General features: G+C 54.1%; 2 protein-coding genes across 2 annotated transcripts in view; one reads left to right on the top strand and one right to left on the bottom strand.

Annotated features, from left to right (window-relative positions):
* The window catches only part of LOC102042373 (ADAMTS-like protein 2), a 28,328-nt gene extending 26,258 nt beyond the window's left edge, over positions 1-2,070 (top strand). Inside the window, exons 16-18 of the mRNA XM_031063311.1 lie at positions 410-586; positions 1,317-1,461; positions 1,574-2,070. Of these exons, the coding sequence (XP_030919171.1) occupies positions 410-586; positions 1,317-1,461; positions 1,574-1,692 (441 nt within the window). The 3' untranslated portion in view covers positions 1,693-2,070. The remainder of the gene's footprint in view (positions 1-409; positions 587-1,316; positions 1,462-1,573) is intronic.
* A 197-nt stretch (positions 2,071-2,267) lies between these two features.
* FAM163A (family with sequence similarity 163 member A) lies at positions 2,268-7,168 on the bottom strand. Its single transcript, XM_005428603.2, has 4 exons — positions 7,067-7,168; positions 6,681-6,703; positions 6,101-6,215; positions 2,268-5,250 (listed from the first exon to the last, which is right to left on the bottom strand). Exons 3-4 carry the CDS (start codon positions 6,191-6,193, stop codon positions 4,846-4,848), a joined length of 498 nt encoding a protein of 165 aa, XP_005428660.1. The 5' UTR covers positions 6,194-6,215; positions 6,681-6,703; positions 7,067-7,168; the 3' UTR covers positions 2,268-4,845.
* Positions 7,169-17,751: the final 10,583 nt, after the last annotated feature.

Genomic DNA, 17,751 nt, shown 5'->3' with positions numbered 1-17,751 from the left:
TGAGCACATCACCTGCACTGCACCACTTGGGTCCCCTTGGGCCCACAGAAAGCTTGGCAGTACTCCAAGATGTAGGTTGCTACATGCATTTGCTATCTGGATTTTCAGAGCAGAGCTGCACATAAAATAAGACAGGAACAACCTCTTGCAGTCTTAGCTTGGCCGCTCCAGGCGCCCTGCGGTAGCTGCTCTCGAGGCCAGCCAAGGTGAGCTCAGCTGAACACTGATTACCAGCATCTGTCCCTGCTCCCTGGGAAATCTGGAGACACCCCCTGCTCCTGTGGCCTGGCCAGCACGTCCCTCTGTTAGACTGGTGTTAGCACAGGCATTAAGCCTTCCTTCTGAGCAGAATGCCCTTTTGCTGGAGCTGGAGCATCATTTGTCACCAGGCTGCTCTGTTCCCTCGCAGTGTGACGCCAGCTGTGGGCGAGGGGTGAAGACCCGGCTGGTGCTGTGCGTGGGCCTGGAGAACGGGCTGTACAGGGAGTACCCTGAGAAACGCTGTGAGACCTCTCCAAAGCCTGAGGAACAAGCTGTCTGCTTCAGGAGGCCGTGTTCAACGTGGTTCACCACCTCCTGGTCCCAGGTAGGGCCGGGGATGAGGGGGAAGGGACAGGGGAGGCCTCGGAGCCCTGGTGGGTGGAGCAGGATCTGTGCTGAGGCTCTCTGGCAGCCTGCTCTGCCAAGGATCTGCCAAGTCTGGATGGGACCCCAAGTTCTGCTCTGCCATGGATCTGTCAAGTGTTGATGGGATCCCAAATTCTGCTCCTCTGCAGAACAGGCAGCAGGATGAGAGACTCACACACAGGCTGGACAAAATCTTGGAGCATGGGGGTTATTGCCTCAAGAAGAGCATGCACCACACTCCAAGCATACAGGATACACGTGTCTCCTCTACTCCCAGAAGTTTATGTTTTGTCGTTCCCGCTTTCCCTTAATAGTACCTGGTGAATATTTAGGGTATGGGAAGACTGGGGAGCTGTGTCTGGCTTATAGCAGCCATTTTCTCCATTTTCTGTCACAGCATCAACGCTACAAACAAAAATGGAGCTGCATTCCATTGTGAGCTGCAGCAAAGAGATGAAAAGCAAACTCTCCCTTGTTCTGCCCCAACCCCAACTCATGGATGCTTTCCTCCAGCAAAAAAAAAAAAGGGAGAGTAAGTTTGAGATCAGTGTGGCATTTGACCCAAACCTCCTCAAGACCAGGGATCCAAAGCAGAGATGGGGAGACCTCAGTAGAGCAAAGAACTTGGGAGCTGTCGAAAAGCAGAAAATGCCTCTCATGTTCTCTGTGCTGTTTCTTGACCCTGACAGTGCAGCAAGACGTGTGGTGCTGGTGTGCGACTGCGGGAGGTGAAGTGCTACCAGGGGGAAGCGCTGGCTCAGGGCTGTGACCCCGCTGCCAAGCCAGAGGCCAGGCAGACGTGCCAACTCCAGCCATGCCCCACGGAGGCACCAGGTACATCTGGGAGGGCAGAGAGGTGGAGGAGCCCTTGGCTTTGTCCCTGATGTCCCTGCTGGGGAAGCACATCTCCTTTGTAACCCCTTCTGTGTGTGCTTCTGCTCCCCAGAAGATGCCTGTGAAGACAAAGCGACGGCCAACTGCGTGCTGGTGCTGAAGGTGAAGCTGTGCTCACACTGGTACTACAGGAAGGCCTGCTGCTGGTCCTGTCGCCTCAAGTCATCCTGAGCGCTGCCAGGCCCTATTTTCCTTCCAAGTTCAGGGGCAGCAGCCCCCTCAAGCCAGACTTTCCACTTGAAGCCACCCCACTTGGCCTGGCTGTGGAACCAGTCCCTGTAGAGCAGCCTGCTCAACGAGGAATGATTTTTATGACTTAGTCATCACTGTTCCCTCTCCACTGAGAGGGTTTTACACAAGACAAACCATCAGTGCCTAGAAAGCTACTGAGGAGTGAGTTGGGAGAGCCCGTCCCTGCTGTCACCATGTCTGAGGGTGCCGAGGCCAGCCTGCAGCAGGGCAGGGACAGCAGCATCCCTCTACTCTGCCCTGCAGGCTTCCTACTACAAGGGCAACTGCCAAAACACACCAAAAATTGTGTCACAATAAAGAGATAAACTATAAAACTGTGGATTTGGGATGCATGTGCCTAGCCAGAGCCAAGGGAGGAGCAGGGGACACAAGAGGAGCAAAAGCAGGAGCAGGAAGGGTGGGGAGGAAAAATCCTTGCATCAGTAGAGCTTCCAGGCAGCACTGGATAAAGCCCTTTTGGTGGTGCCTGCCAAGAGAACAGAAACCACTCCTGGTTTATATTTCAAAGTCCTCATTTATTTCTGACATTGAATTTGGACCCATAGCTGAGCAACAAAGACAGAGAATAGTAACAGGAGGAATCTGAAGTGGAAAAAAACCTGGGATCCCTGCCCCTACCCCATCCTGTTCTTCCACCAGCTCCCAAACCCTCTAATTCTCAGCTGCATCCCCCGTGTTTTCAGCCCTTCCAGACTCACCCATTTCCCTGTAGCCATGCCAGACCCAGAGTGTGTGTTGGCTGCAAGGCCAACCCTCATCTTGGCCATCTGGCTGCTCTGGAACTGCCTCCCTAGCCTTGGCGCCTCGTTAGCCCACGACAGGTCATGCTTAATTTTCTTGTGATGAAGACGACAGTGGAGTGGCCTTCCTTCAACCACAAGGGTGACCCCCAGAAGTGTGTTACTCCCACCCTCTGGAGGTCATGGCACTGCCATGGTGGTGGAAAGCCCTTCTGTGTGCCAAGAGGTAGAGTTGGATGCCGGGAGCTGCTGTGTCCGTGTGCTGGCTCTGTGCCCGCCAAGGGGACGGCATCACGGGGCCGTCTGGCAGGGACCATGCTGGGACACATTAACTCCTCCTGGCTCCCAGCATGATCAGACCTAGCTGAGCAGATGGTCTAGTGGGAAAGAATGGGATTTATCAAGTTAGCCAAGATTTTCTTCCAGTTACAGACCATGTTTTCAGGGAGGAGCACTGGCTAGATGGGAGGCAGGAGGAGCTAGGGACTATTGACCAGTGGGATCCAGAGAGCTTTGCTGCTGGTAACTTTCATCTTCCCTCCTGCCTGCCCTTAACGTGAGAGGACATTAAAACCTGCTATCACTATTTGGAGAATGGAAAGAGACTCTAAAAGCGATGCAGCCAGACCGAGTCTCCAGATAATGGAAATGCAATGTCTTTTTGGGCTGGAGGTGGGGGAGATGGTGCATAACATTTGCTCAGAAGTGTGTGTAAAACGCAGGCTGGGGCAATGTGTTTGGTTACAAGGACCATCACCATGTTTTCTGATGTTTTGGCTCCTTTCTTCAGAGAAATGCCAAGGCGTGGCCAGGTCCAATGTGTATATCAGCCTTTTGCCTGGTAAAGTGGATATTTGAGGCTGGTGCACTGTGTGCCTCTGTGCTGAGACCTACTTTTTCTGTGTGTGAGCGGGGAGGTCAAGTCCAAATCCTTCTGTGAGCAGTGGGATGATTTCTAAATTGCACTGGTGAAAATAAAATCCCACCACTCACATTTCTGAGCGCTCCTACTCTATATTGCAAAGGCATGGCAAGGGTTTCCTGCCATTGCTTCCAACAGCATCTGCAGGGATCATTGCTGTCCCCATCCCTCCTCCCTGCCATGAATGGGAAGTGCTCAGCAGAGCAGTCCTGCATTGGTTGCTATGGAAGTGCCTGGGAATGATGGAGATGTCCCTTTAGTAATTTTTCACCTAATTTGATTTATGGAGGAAGAAGAAACTTTCCCACATTCATTTTTGCAGAAAGGCAGAGTCACTGGCTGTCACTGCCGGCTGCAGTGCCTGTGAACCCACGCTCATATGTTCAAGACACATTTGGGTCTTGCACCCTCTTCTTCCAGAAGCAAAAGCAGGGGGACCCCAACCACCTGAACATCATTCTCCAGTGGGAGTGCCCTGCAAAGAAGACATGAGCCAGTGGGCTCTGCTGTTGATGGCAAAAGCAAAATCCATTCTAAACCCAACCTTCCTCTGGCTGTCGGAGCTGTCAGGGTGGGGCTTTGAAAGCTGAAGGTGACCAAAACTGTGGTTATTTAGGAATTCAATTCTTCCCATAAGTAAAATCTTGCCATATTCATGGGTCCAAGTTAAAATTGGTCCTAAGAAAGCTTGTGAAGAGTAGAAGAGGTGGGGGCTTTGGCCGCAGAAGGACTGGCCTGTGCCTGTTGGCGTGGGTGAGCTCTTTTGCGAGGAACTTTGCCTCCCCCGGCAGTGACCTAAATTCATGTCCTGAACTTCTTCAGCACGTGCAAAGACCGAAGCAGGTGGGAGACGGTGCCCTATCTTACACTTGAAAAGAAAAGCTAACTGCTAGCGGCAGCTGATGCAGCACGAGGGGAGCAGGATGACCTGGATCTTCCCTTCTTCACTTCCCCATGGTTGAGGAGCGCTGCCATGCCCTGCTGGGCACTGGGATTCATGGGGATGGCAGCTGGCCCTGGATGATCAGCCCATTGCTCCGTGTGCTGGAGGCAGAGGGCATCACCTCCTCTGGCTGCGTTCGTGGGGACACCGAAGGCCTCACTGGGCTCAGGGAGCCGGGGGTAATGAAATTAAGTTGTACTGTACATAGCCCTCGTTAGACAAGTCCCTTTGGGAGAGAGAGTAGATAATAATGACACTTATGATGGGTTTGGAGGTGGCCGGTCCAGCGTTGCCCCTTTGAGGTCTCACTCACCTTCTGGCCCGCGAGGCTCAGCCATGCTGGGCGCCTCAGCAGGCCCGCGCTGGCCTCGGGCTGGGCTACGGGCTCCTCTCCTCAAAAACAAGTGAAAAGCCCCTTCTCTGGAGCGGTGCCAGCCGGGGACACCCCGTGCTAGTGGCAATGGTGACTACACCTCCGTGCTGATGGCCCGCGGGTTCGGGAAGCTGTCGCGGAGGAGGCCGTGGCGGCTCACCGTGTAGCTTTGCAGGGAGGCCATGTTGAGGGGCGGCCCCATCTCCTTGTAGCACGCGGGGGTGTAGGCGACCCTCTCGCCCCCGTTGCGCACCATGTCGGCAGTCCGGATGTAAAAGGGGGAGCCGTACGGGGAGCACGTCGGGCAGTAGGTGTGAGGCCCGTGCTGGTTGAGCTCGCCGGGCGGCGGTGCGGGGCTGCCCTGCCCGTCCACCATGCGGGAGCTGCAGGCGTTGCACATGACGAGGTGCGAGTGCGTGGGCAGGTCGGGCTCTTCCTCCTCCTCCTCCTCTTCCTCCTCCTCTTCCTCATCGGAGTCATTTTTCTTGCAGCAGTAGTACTGCAGGAGAGGGAACGGGTTGCGTGAGGGGCAGCGGAGCAGCCGGTGGGGCGGCCCTGCCACATCCCCACCGCCCTCATGCCCCAGCCGGAGGAACCCTCCGGGGCCTCTCGCTGATCTGCTCCATCATTCCTGCGTCCTGGGAAGCGGCAGAAGCCAGACAAAACCTGGATCTGAGCGTGCTGCAGGAGGCACCTGCTGGGGAACTCACCCTCATCCCCCTGTGAGGTTTGCAAGAGGAAGGTATTTCATCCTGCCGGCTGCAAACTGCTCCAAGGAAGCGCTGTGCCTTTCATCACACGGGCATTGCTGCATGGCACAGACTTCACATTAACTTTTAAAGAGCAGGAGGTTGTAGCTAGCCGTTGTTGAAAGCCTCCTCGGTTAATTTACAAGGGGAAAAAAATTATATAAAAATCTCCATCTGGTATTGCAAACCCAGCCAAGCCTGTACCTCAATTAGCAAGTGCTGCAGAGCCTCAAAAGCCTCAGGGCAGTACCCCCCACACCTAGGGGAGGGAAGGACATAAGTGCAGCACCTGGGGGAATAGGAGGTTCCAACTCCCTGCCATCACAGGCAAAAAAAAAACCACACAAAAAAACCCCCAAAACATCCAGACCCTTCCTGCAGCAGCACCTTGGCCTGGGGACCACAGAATCCTGAAATACCCCAGGCTGGAAGGATAGAGTCCAACTCCTGGTCCTGCACAGGACAGCTCAAAAATCACACCATGTACCTCAGAGCACTGTCCAAGCACTTCTTAAACCCTGGGAGGCTTGGGGCTGTGACCAGTGCCCTGGGGAGCCCGTTCCAGTGCAAGGTGGGGGCGTGAAGGCAGAGGACACTCACCTGTAACCTACAGTAGCAGAGCACAGCAATGATGCACAGTAGGATCACCGTCGCTAGGATTCCCCCGGTGATAACAACAGTTCCCGCTGTCATCCGACCGATTCTCCATCAAACTCTGCAAGGCAGGGACACAGAACTCACCTTTCCTGGGTTTGTCATCACATCATGGATGTGATCCCCACAAGCCATCCCAAAATATTGCATCCTCATTCCCCTCTCCCTAACAGGAAAAGCATGATCCAATATTATCCTCCTCCTGCTCTTAGTGAGAGGACACCTGAGATGCAGCATCACATCCCCTCACTGTTACTGCTGCTCTGGCTTGGGGTCTTTGTTAAACACCTCACAGCCCACTGGCAAAACCTCACCCTTACTGAGCCAAAAGGGATGATTTCCACCCTCCTGGCAGAAAATCCAATTTCTGCTTCAAAATGCAGGAACAAATCTGGACTTTCCACCAGGCAAAGCCAAAGGGGAGCCTCTGAACTCCACAACAGTCTGAGCCCAAAAATGGCACCCTGGCTGCCTGTCAGACACTTACACCCCCATTCCCATGCCATGGCACCCAGAGGATACTCACGTTCAGTGACGGAGGCGTTGGACCTGCAATAAATGGAGGGAGAGGTTAGACATGGCCTGACAACTCCCCTTGCACCTGCCTTTCCCCATTTCCCAAGAATTGGCCTTGATGTGGGATGTGCAGGAAGCCCTGCTTCACCCCTGTGTCATTTTCTCTAATTTGAAGCAGGGAAAGGAGGCATTTCCCAAGCTCTGCAGGAACAGGGCACAGGCCTGGCTTAGTCAGCACTTGGCCTTTTCCACTTTAAAATTTATTACAAGGGAGGCGGATGCATCATCGCACTGATGTTTTAGGTGCCGCTGGGAAACGAAATCTCTCCTCCATCCCCTCCAGGAGCCCCAGCATCCCCCTCCACCCCATCCCCCTCCACCCCACCCCACACTTACCCAGAAAAGGACAGGCAGGATGTCACAGTCACAGCTGCCCCAGGCTGGACAGTGGGGTCAGGCAGCACCACATGGCCACGGGAAGACTCAGCGGCCCTGGGAGGGAGAACAAGGAGAAAAACTCCACCATCAGCTCATCCCCCTTCCCAAAGGGGCTGCCCAGTGTCCCCCACCCCACCAATGCCACCTCTGTCACCGCAGTGGGGCTAAATAAATTGGGTTTTTTTAGGGAGGCTGTCAGGAAAGGTGGGTGCTGCAAAGCTGAGTAAAGCAAACTGCCAGGAAAGGATGATGCCATGCCCCAAATCTGCCATTTCACCAAAACTGGGGACTTGTAGCAAGAAGTGTGTGAAAAACGCCAATCACTTGTTTTTAAAATTTTAAAAGCTTAATAGCAAAATTGGTTATATAAATAGTAATATAATTAGAGTAATAAAAATTTGGACAATTAGAATTAGGACAATACAAGGCAATAAAAACAAAGAGTTACAGACAGTCCAGGTACCTTTTTCTGGGCAAAATAAGCCCGAAAAAGGACACATGTTAACAGAGGATTAACCCTTAAAAGCAACAGCCTGTTGCATATTCATACACCTCATCCATGATGCATAAATTCCATTCAAATAAAGGATTCTGTCTGGTTAGCGTCAGCTTCTTCCTCTGAATCCTAATGGCGTCTTCAGGGCTGAGTGAGGCAGGAAGAGCTCGATAAGAGAGCAATAAATTATTTTTCCCTGAAAGATTTAGGTGTCCTGTGGCTGCTATCTCAGAGTCCTCTCTTTACAAAAGTATCTTACATAGCATAGTTTCTATTTTAACATTTTTTTATAACTATATTCAACACACTACTCGACAAAATTAATACAGCATTACTTTCTAACATAACACATATAATATTCATTTTAATATTTGAGAAAAGCCAATCATAAAATACACGCATTTCACAAGTGGGTGCAGCCCTGGCCCCATCACCCCCGCCGACAGCAGCACAGCCACATTTCATTACTGGCCCCCGTGTCCCTCTGTGCCTCGTCCAGAGCAGGGATAATTGATAGGGCCCAAGTGCCAGCCCGTTGCAGCTGAGGAGATCTAATTACCCGCTCACCACGCGGCCCTAATTGACAGAGAGAGGTGGCAGCTTCCAGGAGACACCTTCCCAACTCTGCCCTGGCCCCTCTCGGCTGCACGTCCCAGCAGGCACAGTGTGGAACCCTCCTCCCCAAAAATCACCCACCCTCCTCACTCTGCTGTGGTGGTTTGCACATCCTGCCGGCCACAAATTGATTTTCAGCTCATGGGAAGTTCCTGTAGGAAGCCAAAAGGGGGGCACGCATTGGATTTCCTCCTTGAGCCGCTCTCACACACAAAACAAAGGAATAAAAAAAAAGCCCAAAGAAATCAATACGTCCATAACCCAGCTAATATCACCATCCATCAGGAGAGCCAGCACAGAGCTAATAATAGAGACCAACACACTCAGCTCCTGCTCCCTGTTACCAAACTGTACCCTGAACCACTGCCAGGAGTGTGAGGGGACACACACAGGGAGCCTTTGGTGCAGTTGTCACCTCCCCAGGTGCCTTCCTTAACAGGGAAAAGGTGACAGTGCGTGGCTGAAAATGGCAAACGCTGACCTTTGATGACCCCAAGATGGACACACTGCAAGCTGGGCGGTGATGGATGATGCAGGCAGCTGTTCACATCCAGAAAACTTCATTTCATGGGAGCTGTGATTTGATTTAGAGCTCAGAGAGCAGCATCCAATTAGCCTGAGGATTGGAGTGAGCAGGCAGGCCTGGAGAATGACCCTGGGTAAGGAGGGACTAGCCTTGGGGTAATTTTGGTCACCCCGAGACACTCAGGTCTCAGAGGACAGCTGGGCTTCCTCATGTCTCATCTCTGGTGTTCCCATTTCTGGGAATGCTGGGGTCAGCATTTCACTAGCCCCTCTCAGGAACTGAGCTCTTCCTTATTAAAATAGTGAATGTTAAACAAAGGCAAAGAAGAAACTGAAGCACAAGAGAAGCGCTGCCTTTCCTCTTCTCTTTGGAGGGAGTGTTTTTTAAGAGGAGGAAGTCCCTGCCTTTCTCCCCTTCCCCAAACCCAGCCCACCAGCAGCCCAGAAGTTCATTTCCTACCATGTTTGTGCCTACAAAATAGCCTTCTCTAGCCCACAGCTCTCTCCTGCATGGATGAAGAAGGGAATGTAACACCTCCCAGGGAAGGAGCAAGAGCCACAGTCTCAGGAATCGCTGGGGTTTTGGGAATTACAAATTATGTCCAGAAAGGGACAGGACAACTACAGCAGCCTTTTCAGATCTCTGCCACCAGGAACCAGCCCATACCCCTTTTCCATCCACCCTTCCCAAACACATCCCAACCTGCTGGCAAAGGAGCTGCCTCTGCTCCACACAGCCCCATCACTCCATCCCAACAAAAGGATCTTGTAAATCCTAGGCTGCACTGTGAGCTGAGCTGTCCTGGAGCAGGATAGGACACAGAGGCATCCCAGGGGGATGTTCAAATCCAATTCCCCGAGGCACAGTCTCATTTCTCCTTCTGGCTTAAAAAGGGAGTTGAGAGTTGTATAAATATTTCAATATCCCGAGTCGAGCAGATGCCTTGGCACTCGCTGCTCACCGCTCCTGGGTGCCTCGGGACAGGCACGGGGACCCTGTGGCACACAAATAATCCGAATAAAACCTGGATTTATGGGAGCAGGGCTGCGTTACGGCACTCCCTGCCTTTCGGGGAGGGATCGGAGCGGCGTCAGTCTGTCCCAGCGCTCGGGGTGGGCGGAGGGCGGGTTTGTGCCTCTGTCGAGCTCCTCCGGGCGGGCGGGCAGAGCCGCTGGCTGCACAGATACATCTCCCTTAATTGATGTCGCCTCACGGCTCAAAGTTAGGGCCTGAAAAGTGATTCTGGCAACGAGTGGCATCTCAGCTTTCTGTATTTATTCTCCTTCAATGGCGTCCATAGCAGATTTACACGTTTGCAAAGTCCATGGCGAGGTTTTTGCCAGCCAGCAGCGCTCCCAGCCCAGCTGAGACGCTGCCATCCTCACTCACCCTGGGTGTCCCCGCAGCCTCTGTCATCCCTGCCACCCGGCAGGGGTCAAGCACTCACACCAGAGCTCGGGAGCACGTTCAGGATGGGGCAAGAGCATCATGCCAAACCCTGCCACAAGTCCTGCCCCAACCCAAGCTCTGCTCTCCTGGTTTTGCTCTGCAGCTCACGGGATAATTCAATGAAATGTCTGCCTGGTAAATTAGCCCGGCCGCTGCCTCACCAGAGTCATCTCCCAGGGCCTAATTGGAAAAAAACCAGCATCAGGGGCTGCCTTTTCAAAACAGATGATGGCAGCAGGCAATAGGGCAGCTCCCAGGCAGCTGCGACCTGCCCCACACAGACCCAGCCCAGGAAGATGCAGGGGGATCAACCCTCTGCTGCAAACCCCCAGCCATGGGGCAGGATGGGTGCTCAGGCAAGGCTGGGGTCCCCCAAACTCCCTGCATGTCAGCTGCTCTGTACTGCAAAGCATGAGGGGACAAACCAATCCATGGGGGAGGACAGCCAAGGAGACCCCACCACACAAATGAGCTGAGCCAAAGGAAATTTTACCCAGAGCAATGGCAGTGTGGTGGGATGCAGCTGGCAGCCCCCCAGGAGCCTCCCTTGGTCCCAGGGCTCGCCCCAGGCTTCCTGCCCAGGTGGAAAACTCCTGGGTCACTGTGGAGCCAGATCAGCTGAACCTGCTGCTGGTTCTGCTGGAGTTACACTGGAGTCTGGACCAGTCTGCAGACAGAAATCACAGCAGCAGTTGGGAAAACTTTTACTTCTGCCTGCTGCAGAGAACTCCAGATAAGGTTTTTCCCAGCAGAAAGGGTGTTTCATGTGGCCATTTCCTGCCCGAGGCTTTTTCCTGCTCTGATGCCTTTGGTGCCTTGAGCCAGGTGGGGTTTTCCCAGCAGTTTTGCTGCAGCCAACACCCTGTTCCCAGCTACCACAAGGGCAGCCAGGTTGCAGAGGTGACACTGTCCCCCAGCTGAGGCTCCAGTGAGTCACAGTCAGTCATCAAAACCAAAAATTCTGTGCCCTGCTGCAAGTCTGCCCTTGCTTTCCCTCCACCACTTGGACCAGCTCCCCAAGGCTCTCCACTGCCTCTTCCCAGCCCAGGGATGGGAAAGACAAAATGCCAGGGATGTGAAACCAGCTCTTTTCTTGCAAAAGTTTTGTGCAAAAGGCAAGATATTAATCTCAATTTTAAAAACTCAAACACCTTCAATGGTGGAAGCTGCCAGCCAGACCTCAGCTGCCAGATGAGCAGAAGGGCTGCACTGCTGCTGTAACACTGTGCTCCTGACCCTCTGAGCCCGGGAGATCCCTTCTTCTGGCCATCAAACTCGACCAAAACCCACCTTCTTGCCCACCCAGGTTCACTGCCTCCCACACCACATCTCATCCTGCCCTGTGGGAGCCCAGGAGACCTTCCCTGCCCACAGCAATTTGTCTTTACAGCCACAAAGGACCAAGCATCCCCCTCTGATCTCTGTCCGGGTGTGTGAAGCCCGCGCACATCCTGGGACCAGCCGGCACATCTGCATTCCTCTCCCTGGGAGACCTCCCAGCGCTCCTCAGGCTCCTGGAGGAAGGGCAGCTTTGCAGGCTGGGACGTCTCAGGCACGGATTATCCTGGTATCTCGTTACTTGGGCATCTCATCTGCCCTTTATCTCCTTAAGCGACTATTCAGATCCTGTCTCGCCTGCCTGAGTGGATTAACTGCAGCCGTGGATACATGGAGGGACACAGAAGGGACTGTCACCCCACCCTGTCCCCAAAAACACACACAGACACCAAGCCCGTGGGCTCAGCCAGGGCTACACCTGCATCAGGGCAAGTCTCTATATAATTACAGCCCCATCTGCAGCTCCTCCTCATTGCGGGGCTGGAGAACGCAGCTCCCTCCTCACGCCCCCACACGTCTCCTGCCCGCTGTGTTTGCTCGGCCCGGGAGCCAGGCCGGGTGGGTGCAGTCCCGGGAAGGGTGCTGAGCAGCCCCGGACACGGGGAAGGTGTCAGACTGGGCAGCCCAGAGCGGGATGCAGGATGGGAATATCCGCAGGGCTCATCTCCCGCCGCTGTGCCCAGCGCCCCTCCCGGGGCAGCCCCTGGCCAGAGCCCCGTGCGGCCGAGGCCAGGAACGCATGCCGGGGAGCTGCTCTGCCGCGCTCCCAAAATAACCAGCGACAAACCCGGTGGCGTGAAGCCAGGGCACACAGAGAAAGGCTTTTGAGATTATCCTGCACGTCAGATCCCCACGGGCAGCACCTGGCCAGCATCCCTGCTGCAGGCACCGTCCCTCCCAGCACTCACACGTCCCCGTGAGGAGCAGCGGCAGCAGCCGGCAGTGGAGCGAGCCAGGACGCTGGGTGTGGCCCAGGTGAGACTGACCCTCGCCAAAAAGGTGCAGAATTTTCCCACACACGTGTGCTAAAGGCTTGGGACTTTGGCTATGGCCACGGCCTGAGGAGAGCCAGAGCCCAGGCTGCATCCTGCTGCACTGTGGATCCCTGGAGGACACAGACCTGGAGAGCAAGGACTTGGATCTTACTTGCACCCCATGTTGCCCTGTCACAATGGGTGCTTACAACATCCAGCAAAAGACATGGATCCTTGTGAGGTTGAAAAGGAGCAGGAAAGGTTATTTGCTTCCACCCTGATTCCAGCACCTTGCACTGCTGTGGGTATCCCATGACTGATTTAACCCTGTGGCAAGGCACAGCACAGGTATTCCCCAGCATCAGCCAGCATTCCCAGCACTCTCCCCAGCAGTGGGATGGAGCCAGCCTCCCACCAAGGATGCTCCACTGTTCATTCCCAGCCCTGGGCAGGTCTCTCCAGCACTCTCATTGCTTCAAGACGAAACCTTCAACCTCGTCCACCAGTGGGCTCTTCCCATCAGGGCAAAGACATGAAGACCTTGGCCAAATCCCTCCATTCCCTGGGGGCTGCAAACATGCTCTGTGGATCTTCTCCCTGGTTTGATTGTCTTGCTCCTCCCCCAGGAAAGTGCATGCTCTGCTCTCCAGTGGGGGTGATTCCACCAGGACTCAGGGACACCAAACACATCTTCATCCCAGGCACAGTGGAAGAGGAGCATCAATCCCAGAAGCATTGTTCAGAGAAACCCCACAAAGCATCCCCAACAGGATCCAGCCAAGCAGAAAGTGAGTTTCCCTCCAAATATTTTTTTTCCATTAAGCCAGTTTCTCAGCAGCTTTCTGTGAAACAACCCCCAAGACAGCTTCTCCTCCAAGGCACCACTTCATTGTCACCCTTCTTGCCCTGGACATCGATGCCATCTCACCCTTCCCACCACTCCCATGAAACCTCTTTCCCCAGTTTCCCAATTCCCACACGGATCTGTCCTTGCTGCCCTATCCCAGTTCCTCCCAGCCTGCCACATGAAACACAACTTGTGCAAAACCCTTCCATGTAGCAGCAGCAAGCTCTGCTCCCGAAAGCCAAGCCCAGGGGAAAAGCTCTGGATGAGGCTGGAGCCTCTGTAATCCCATCAGCTCCAGCCCCCCGGCACGGCACACCGGGGCGGATCCCTTGTGCTGCGGCGTCACCCAATTTGCGTGTTTTGCTAAAATAAAACACAAAATAAATTCTCTGTCTCGCCCCCTGGGTTTAACCCCTGCCCTCCCACAGCCTGGGGACTGGTGGCTGAAAGAGTGACAGGTGTTTGAAGGGTGCTGCTCCTCTGGGACACGCACGGGATGTCCCTCTGTGTCCTGCCAGCATCTGCCCTCCTGCCTGCAAGTGTGCCAGCTAGACAGCCACCGTGGAGGGATTCGATTAGCACAGACATCATTAGGGGTAATTGCACTGTTTACCAGTTAAGAGGAATGACAGGAGATGAGCCCTGTGTTTGCCCATAAGGTGAGGGGCCACCACCACCCCTCTTGGCTCAGGAGGTCTGTAAATCTCACTTATATTACAGTTAGGAAAACTATATGGATGCCTATGGGTGAATCACTGCACTTTCACATTTTGCTGCTTGCCTCACAATCATCTTCATCCAGCCATGGGGCCAGCTGAGATCTCTCCCAGCTGCCTACCAGATCCAGTTAAGGGTTAAACAGGACATGGCCATCAACATCTCTAACAAACCAGGTACATCTCTGCCCACTTCCAGCTGGCCAGGTGCCCTTTGGCACCAGGGAACAGACAACACACCGGATCACAGCTCCTCCAACAAGAAACCCAAGCCTAGGGCTGGTTATGGTCTAATCCTGCTCTCACAGTAGCTGCTAATCTGATGGTGCTTGGGAAATGTCTTTTTTTTCCGAGGCAAAGGGAGATGGAGGGTGCCAGCCCAGGGGAGGAAGGCACGGGGAAGGGCAGCCTCTTCCTCTGCATGATGCAAGACCTGCTGCTCTGACTGTCAGCATCCCCCCAGCATGTTTGCTTGGAGTAGAAACAGAGATTTATTTTAATGACTCATTAAAGCCTAATTGCATTCAGGCAGCAATACAGAGAGAGGAGCCTCCCACGTGCACCAGTACTACAGGCAGGAGGGCTCTCGGAGCCTCCCCGAAAGCACAAGGCAGACAGGCTGTCTCTTTTTGGGGCCAGACATCAGGGCCAGCTGCTGGCTCTGGAAGTGAGGCTTTGTGATCAGGATCCAAAAAACAACCCAGAAAACTCTCTGATCTTCTCTTCATTTGCCTCTGTCTACCCAATGTGGCAGCTGCTACCAGCTGCTCATGCCTGAGCTCCAGGGAGGAGACGTGACTTGCCCAGAGCTTGGATGCCCAGAGCTTGGATGCCCATCTCCAGGGCCTCTGGGTGACCATTTGCTAGCCTTGGGAACACAAATGTTTGTAACTTCCCCTGGGCTTCCAGGGAAGCATAGCAGGAGCAGGGTGGGATTTGCACAGGAGCCACTGCAGGTCACCAAGGCAGAGAGCTGCACATGCCGCAGGGATGAGCTGCTCCTCCCATCCTGAGGGCACCACAAAGTGCTGAAAACCAGCCAGCCTGGAGGGGAGCCAGCCCAAACCCCACCACTGGCAATCCAGGGAATCTGACACCACCCATAAGGAGCCCATGTACCTCATCATTCCCTGTGGGATTGCAGACCCAGGGACAGCCACACCACCCATGGGAACAGGAGCTTACAGCCACTCTGAGCTCCAGAATTCCCCATCCTCAGGACACATGCTGGGAAGCCCCTCCTGCCCTTCTCACCAGAGTGAATCCACTGACATCAACCCGAGGGTCTCTCCTCCTGGAAAGTTGCTCCTTGCAGGGATGGGAAAGCCACGGGTCCCCTTTCCTGCTCTGCAGTTCAGACACCCCAGTGCCCACAACGATGCTGACAGTGCTGTGGGAGGACAGCCCATCTGGAAACAGACACCCCGTGGGATGGACAGGGTCACCCAGCCACAGCTCTGCTTTCCAAGCCACCAGGAATCCATCTCTCAGAGACAGCCCATCCATCGGGATCCTGGAGCACGGCCCCATGGCTGCACACACCAGGGAAAGCTGGGGCCACAGCTGGCTCTGGGGTCAAACACAGGGCACAGCATCTGACCCAAACCCCACTGTTTGTGGTAAATCCAAGTGGAGTCATTCCAGAATCAGGTCCAGGACTGACTTTTCCATAAAGCTACGGGAAAAGCTCACCTGCAGTTGCTCCTCACACTCCTTTCACCCTCTGCACCCAGGCAGAGCAAGGAGCCACAATGCAACCGGGCACGGTCTGGCCAGCCCTGCAGAGCTAAACTCTTTGCTGGATTTCAGACCTTTTTTTTTTTTTTCCCTTGTTGATTTATCACCCAGCAGGGCTACAGACCCATCCATCACTCAGGATGCTCCACCTCAGCAGCCCCATCGGGCAGGAGCAGGGCTGGCTGGGGTGGTCACGAACACACAGCCACACACACACCCAGCGAGGGGGAAAACCAACCGTGAATGTCTAAATGTCTCCTGCAAATGAAGTGTGAAACTCGTTTTCAAGAAAACAAGGGTAACAGAGCCACGATAAATATCTCATCCTGGTGGGAAAGCAGCGACAGGGAAGGTTAGGAGGGCAGAGATGTCAGGAGGGATAGGGGGCAGCAGGGATGGAGGATGGAGGGGGAGAGGTTGGAGGCAGCCGGGGCAGGGAACAAAGAGAACACCACAGCCTGACCTTATTTCTGTTTGCCACTTGCCCCAGGGGCTGTCAGATTTGAGGCATGACCACAAAGCAGCTCCCAGAAATAGGAGCATATCTCCTGTTGTGCCCATGGCTAAGCTGGGTGATCCTGCACCAGCTGGGAGCAGCTCAATGCTCCATCCTGACTCTTCCCAGCAGACACACACAGCTCCCAGCTCTCCTGTCAGTCCATGCACCCAAAATGCCCCATGCAAAATGGCTGGAGGATGCTCTGCATTTCTCCACAGAGAAAGGTTTGCCAAGTGGAAAATCCTTCACACCTGATTTCCACCCTGCAAAGGGTCTTTTGGGCTGGAACAGTGCAGGGCTGGGCTGTCTCTCCTAAGCAGGTCTCTGGAACTGGCTGCCCTCAGGCCAGACTGAAATCCAGCACTTTGGAAAGAGATGGACAAGGATTTCACATCCCAGCAGAGATGGTGCTGGAATAGGATCAGACTCACTGATCTGATATTCACCATCACATCCAGAATGGCAGCCTACTGATGCTCTCCCCTCTTGGACTTTCAACAGGTGAAAATTCCTTCCTAGGAGAAGCCTTTTCTCCTAACCCCTGGCAAAGCCTGGGTTAGAACCCTTTTGATCCTGCAGGAACAAAGCTGAGTGCCAACCAGCATCCCCAGTACACACAGTATCCTTCAAACAGCATCACAGGGAATTCTGAGGCTTAGGGAAGCAAGGGGCAAAGCTGGGGAAGGGGGGAAAAGCCAGCCCCAGAAACACAAGCCTCCGTCAGGGTGGAATATTCCACCACCCCTTAGAAAATCTCTCTGCTGGAGACACAATCAATAGTACACAAATGAAATAGAGCTGAAAACACTAAATGTTTCCACATGCCCTTTTGGAGGGAATAAAATCCTCCAGGATAACCTTAAGAGAAAACAAAAGCCAGGCAAATAGCTCAAGCACAGGTCTCCTTTAATTACTGCAGCCCAGTGAGAGATAAAACAGAGATCCTTCGGAATAAACAAAAGGATTTGATTTCCTCCACTTCAGCAAAGGCAGCCACCATTTCTCTGGAGAGGTTTGGTGGTGAGCTTGGGGATTTGATGGGCTGACATGTCCTTGATGAATGGCAAAGCTTTGGGCCCCAGGAGAGGGAGCAGGAGGCTAAGCCCCTGGCTTGGGACTTCCAAAACTTCCAGTGGCTGCAAAGAAGTAGGTTTAGAGACGGGAAAACTCTGTCCTACCCACCCGAGCTGCCATCAGAGTTCACGGGCACAGAACAAACCCAGCACAGCGCTAAGTTGGACCACACAACCCTGAGAAAACGAGTCAGGATCTTGTAGGGCACCACAGCCCCGGAGCTTTGCCCAGACGAAGCCGTGGCGCAGGGAGCCGGAGCAGCCGCGGGGTGCAGGGAGCAGGATGATGCTGGCAGCATCCCACCCGAGCATCCCGGCCCGTTGTGCTCGGCGCGCCCCATCACTCGGGCTTCCCCCTTCCCATGGCAGCCCC

The sequence above is a fragment of the Geospiza fortis genome, unplaced genomic scaffold (genome assembly GCF_000277835.1).
Source record: "Geospiza fortis unplaced genomic scaffold, GeoFor_1.0 scaffold506, whole genome shotgun sequence".
Taxonomy (NCBI): Eukaryota; Metazoa; Chordata; class Aves; order Passeriformes; family Thraupidae; genus Geospiza; species Geospiza fortis.
This window is presented reverse-complemented; position numbering and strand designations above follow the sequence as displayed.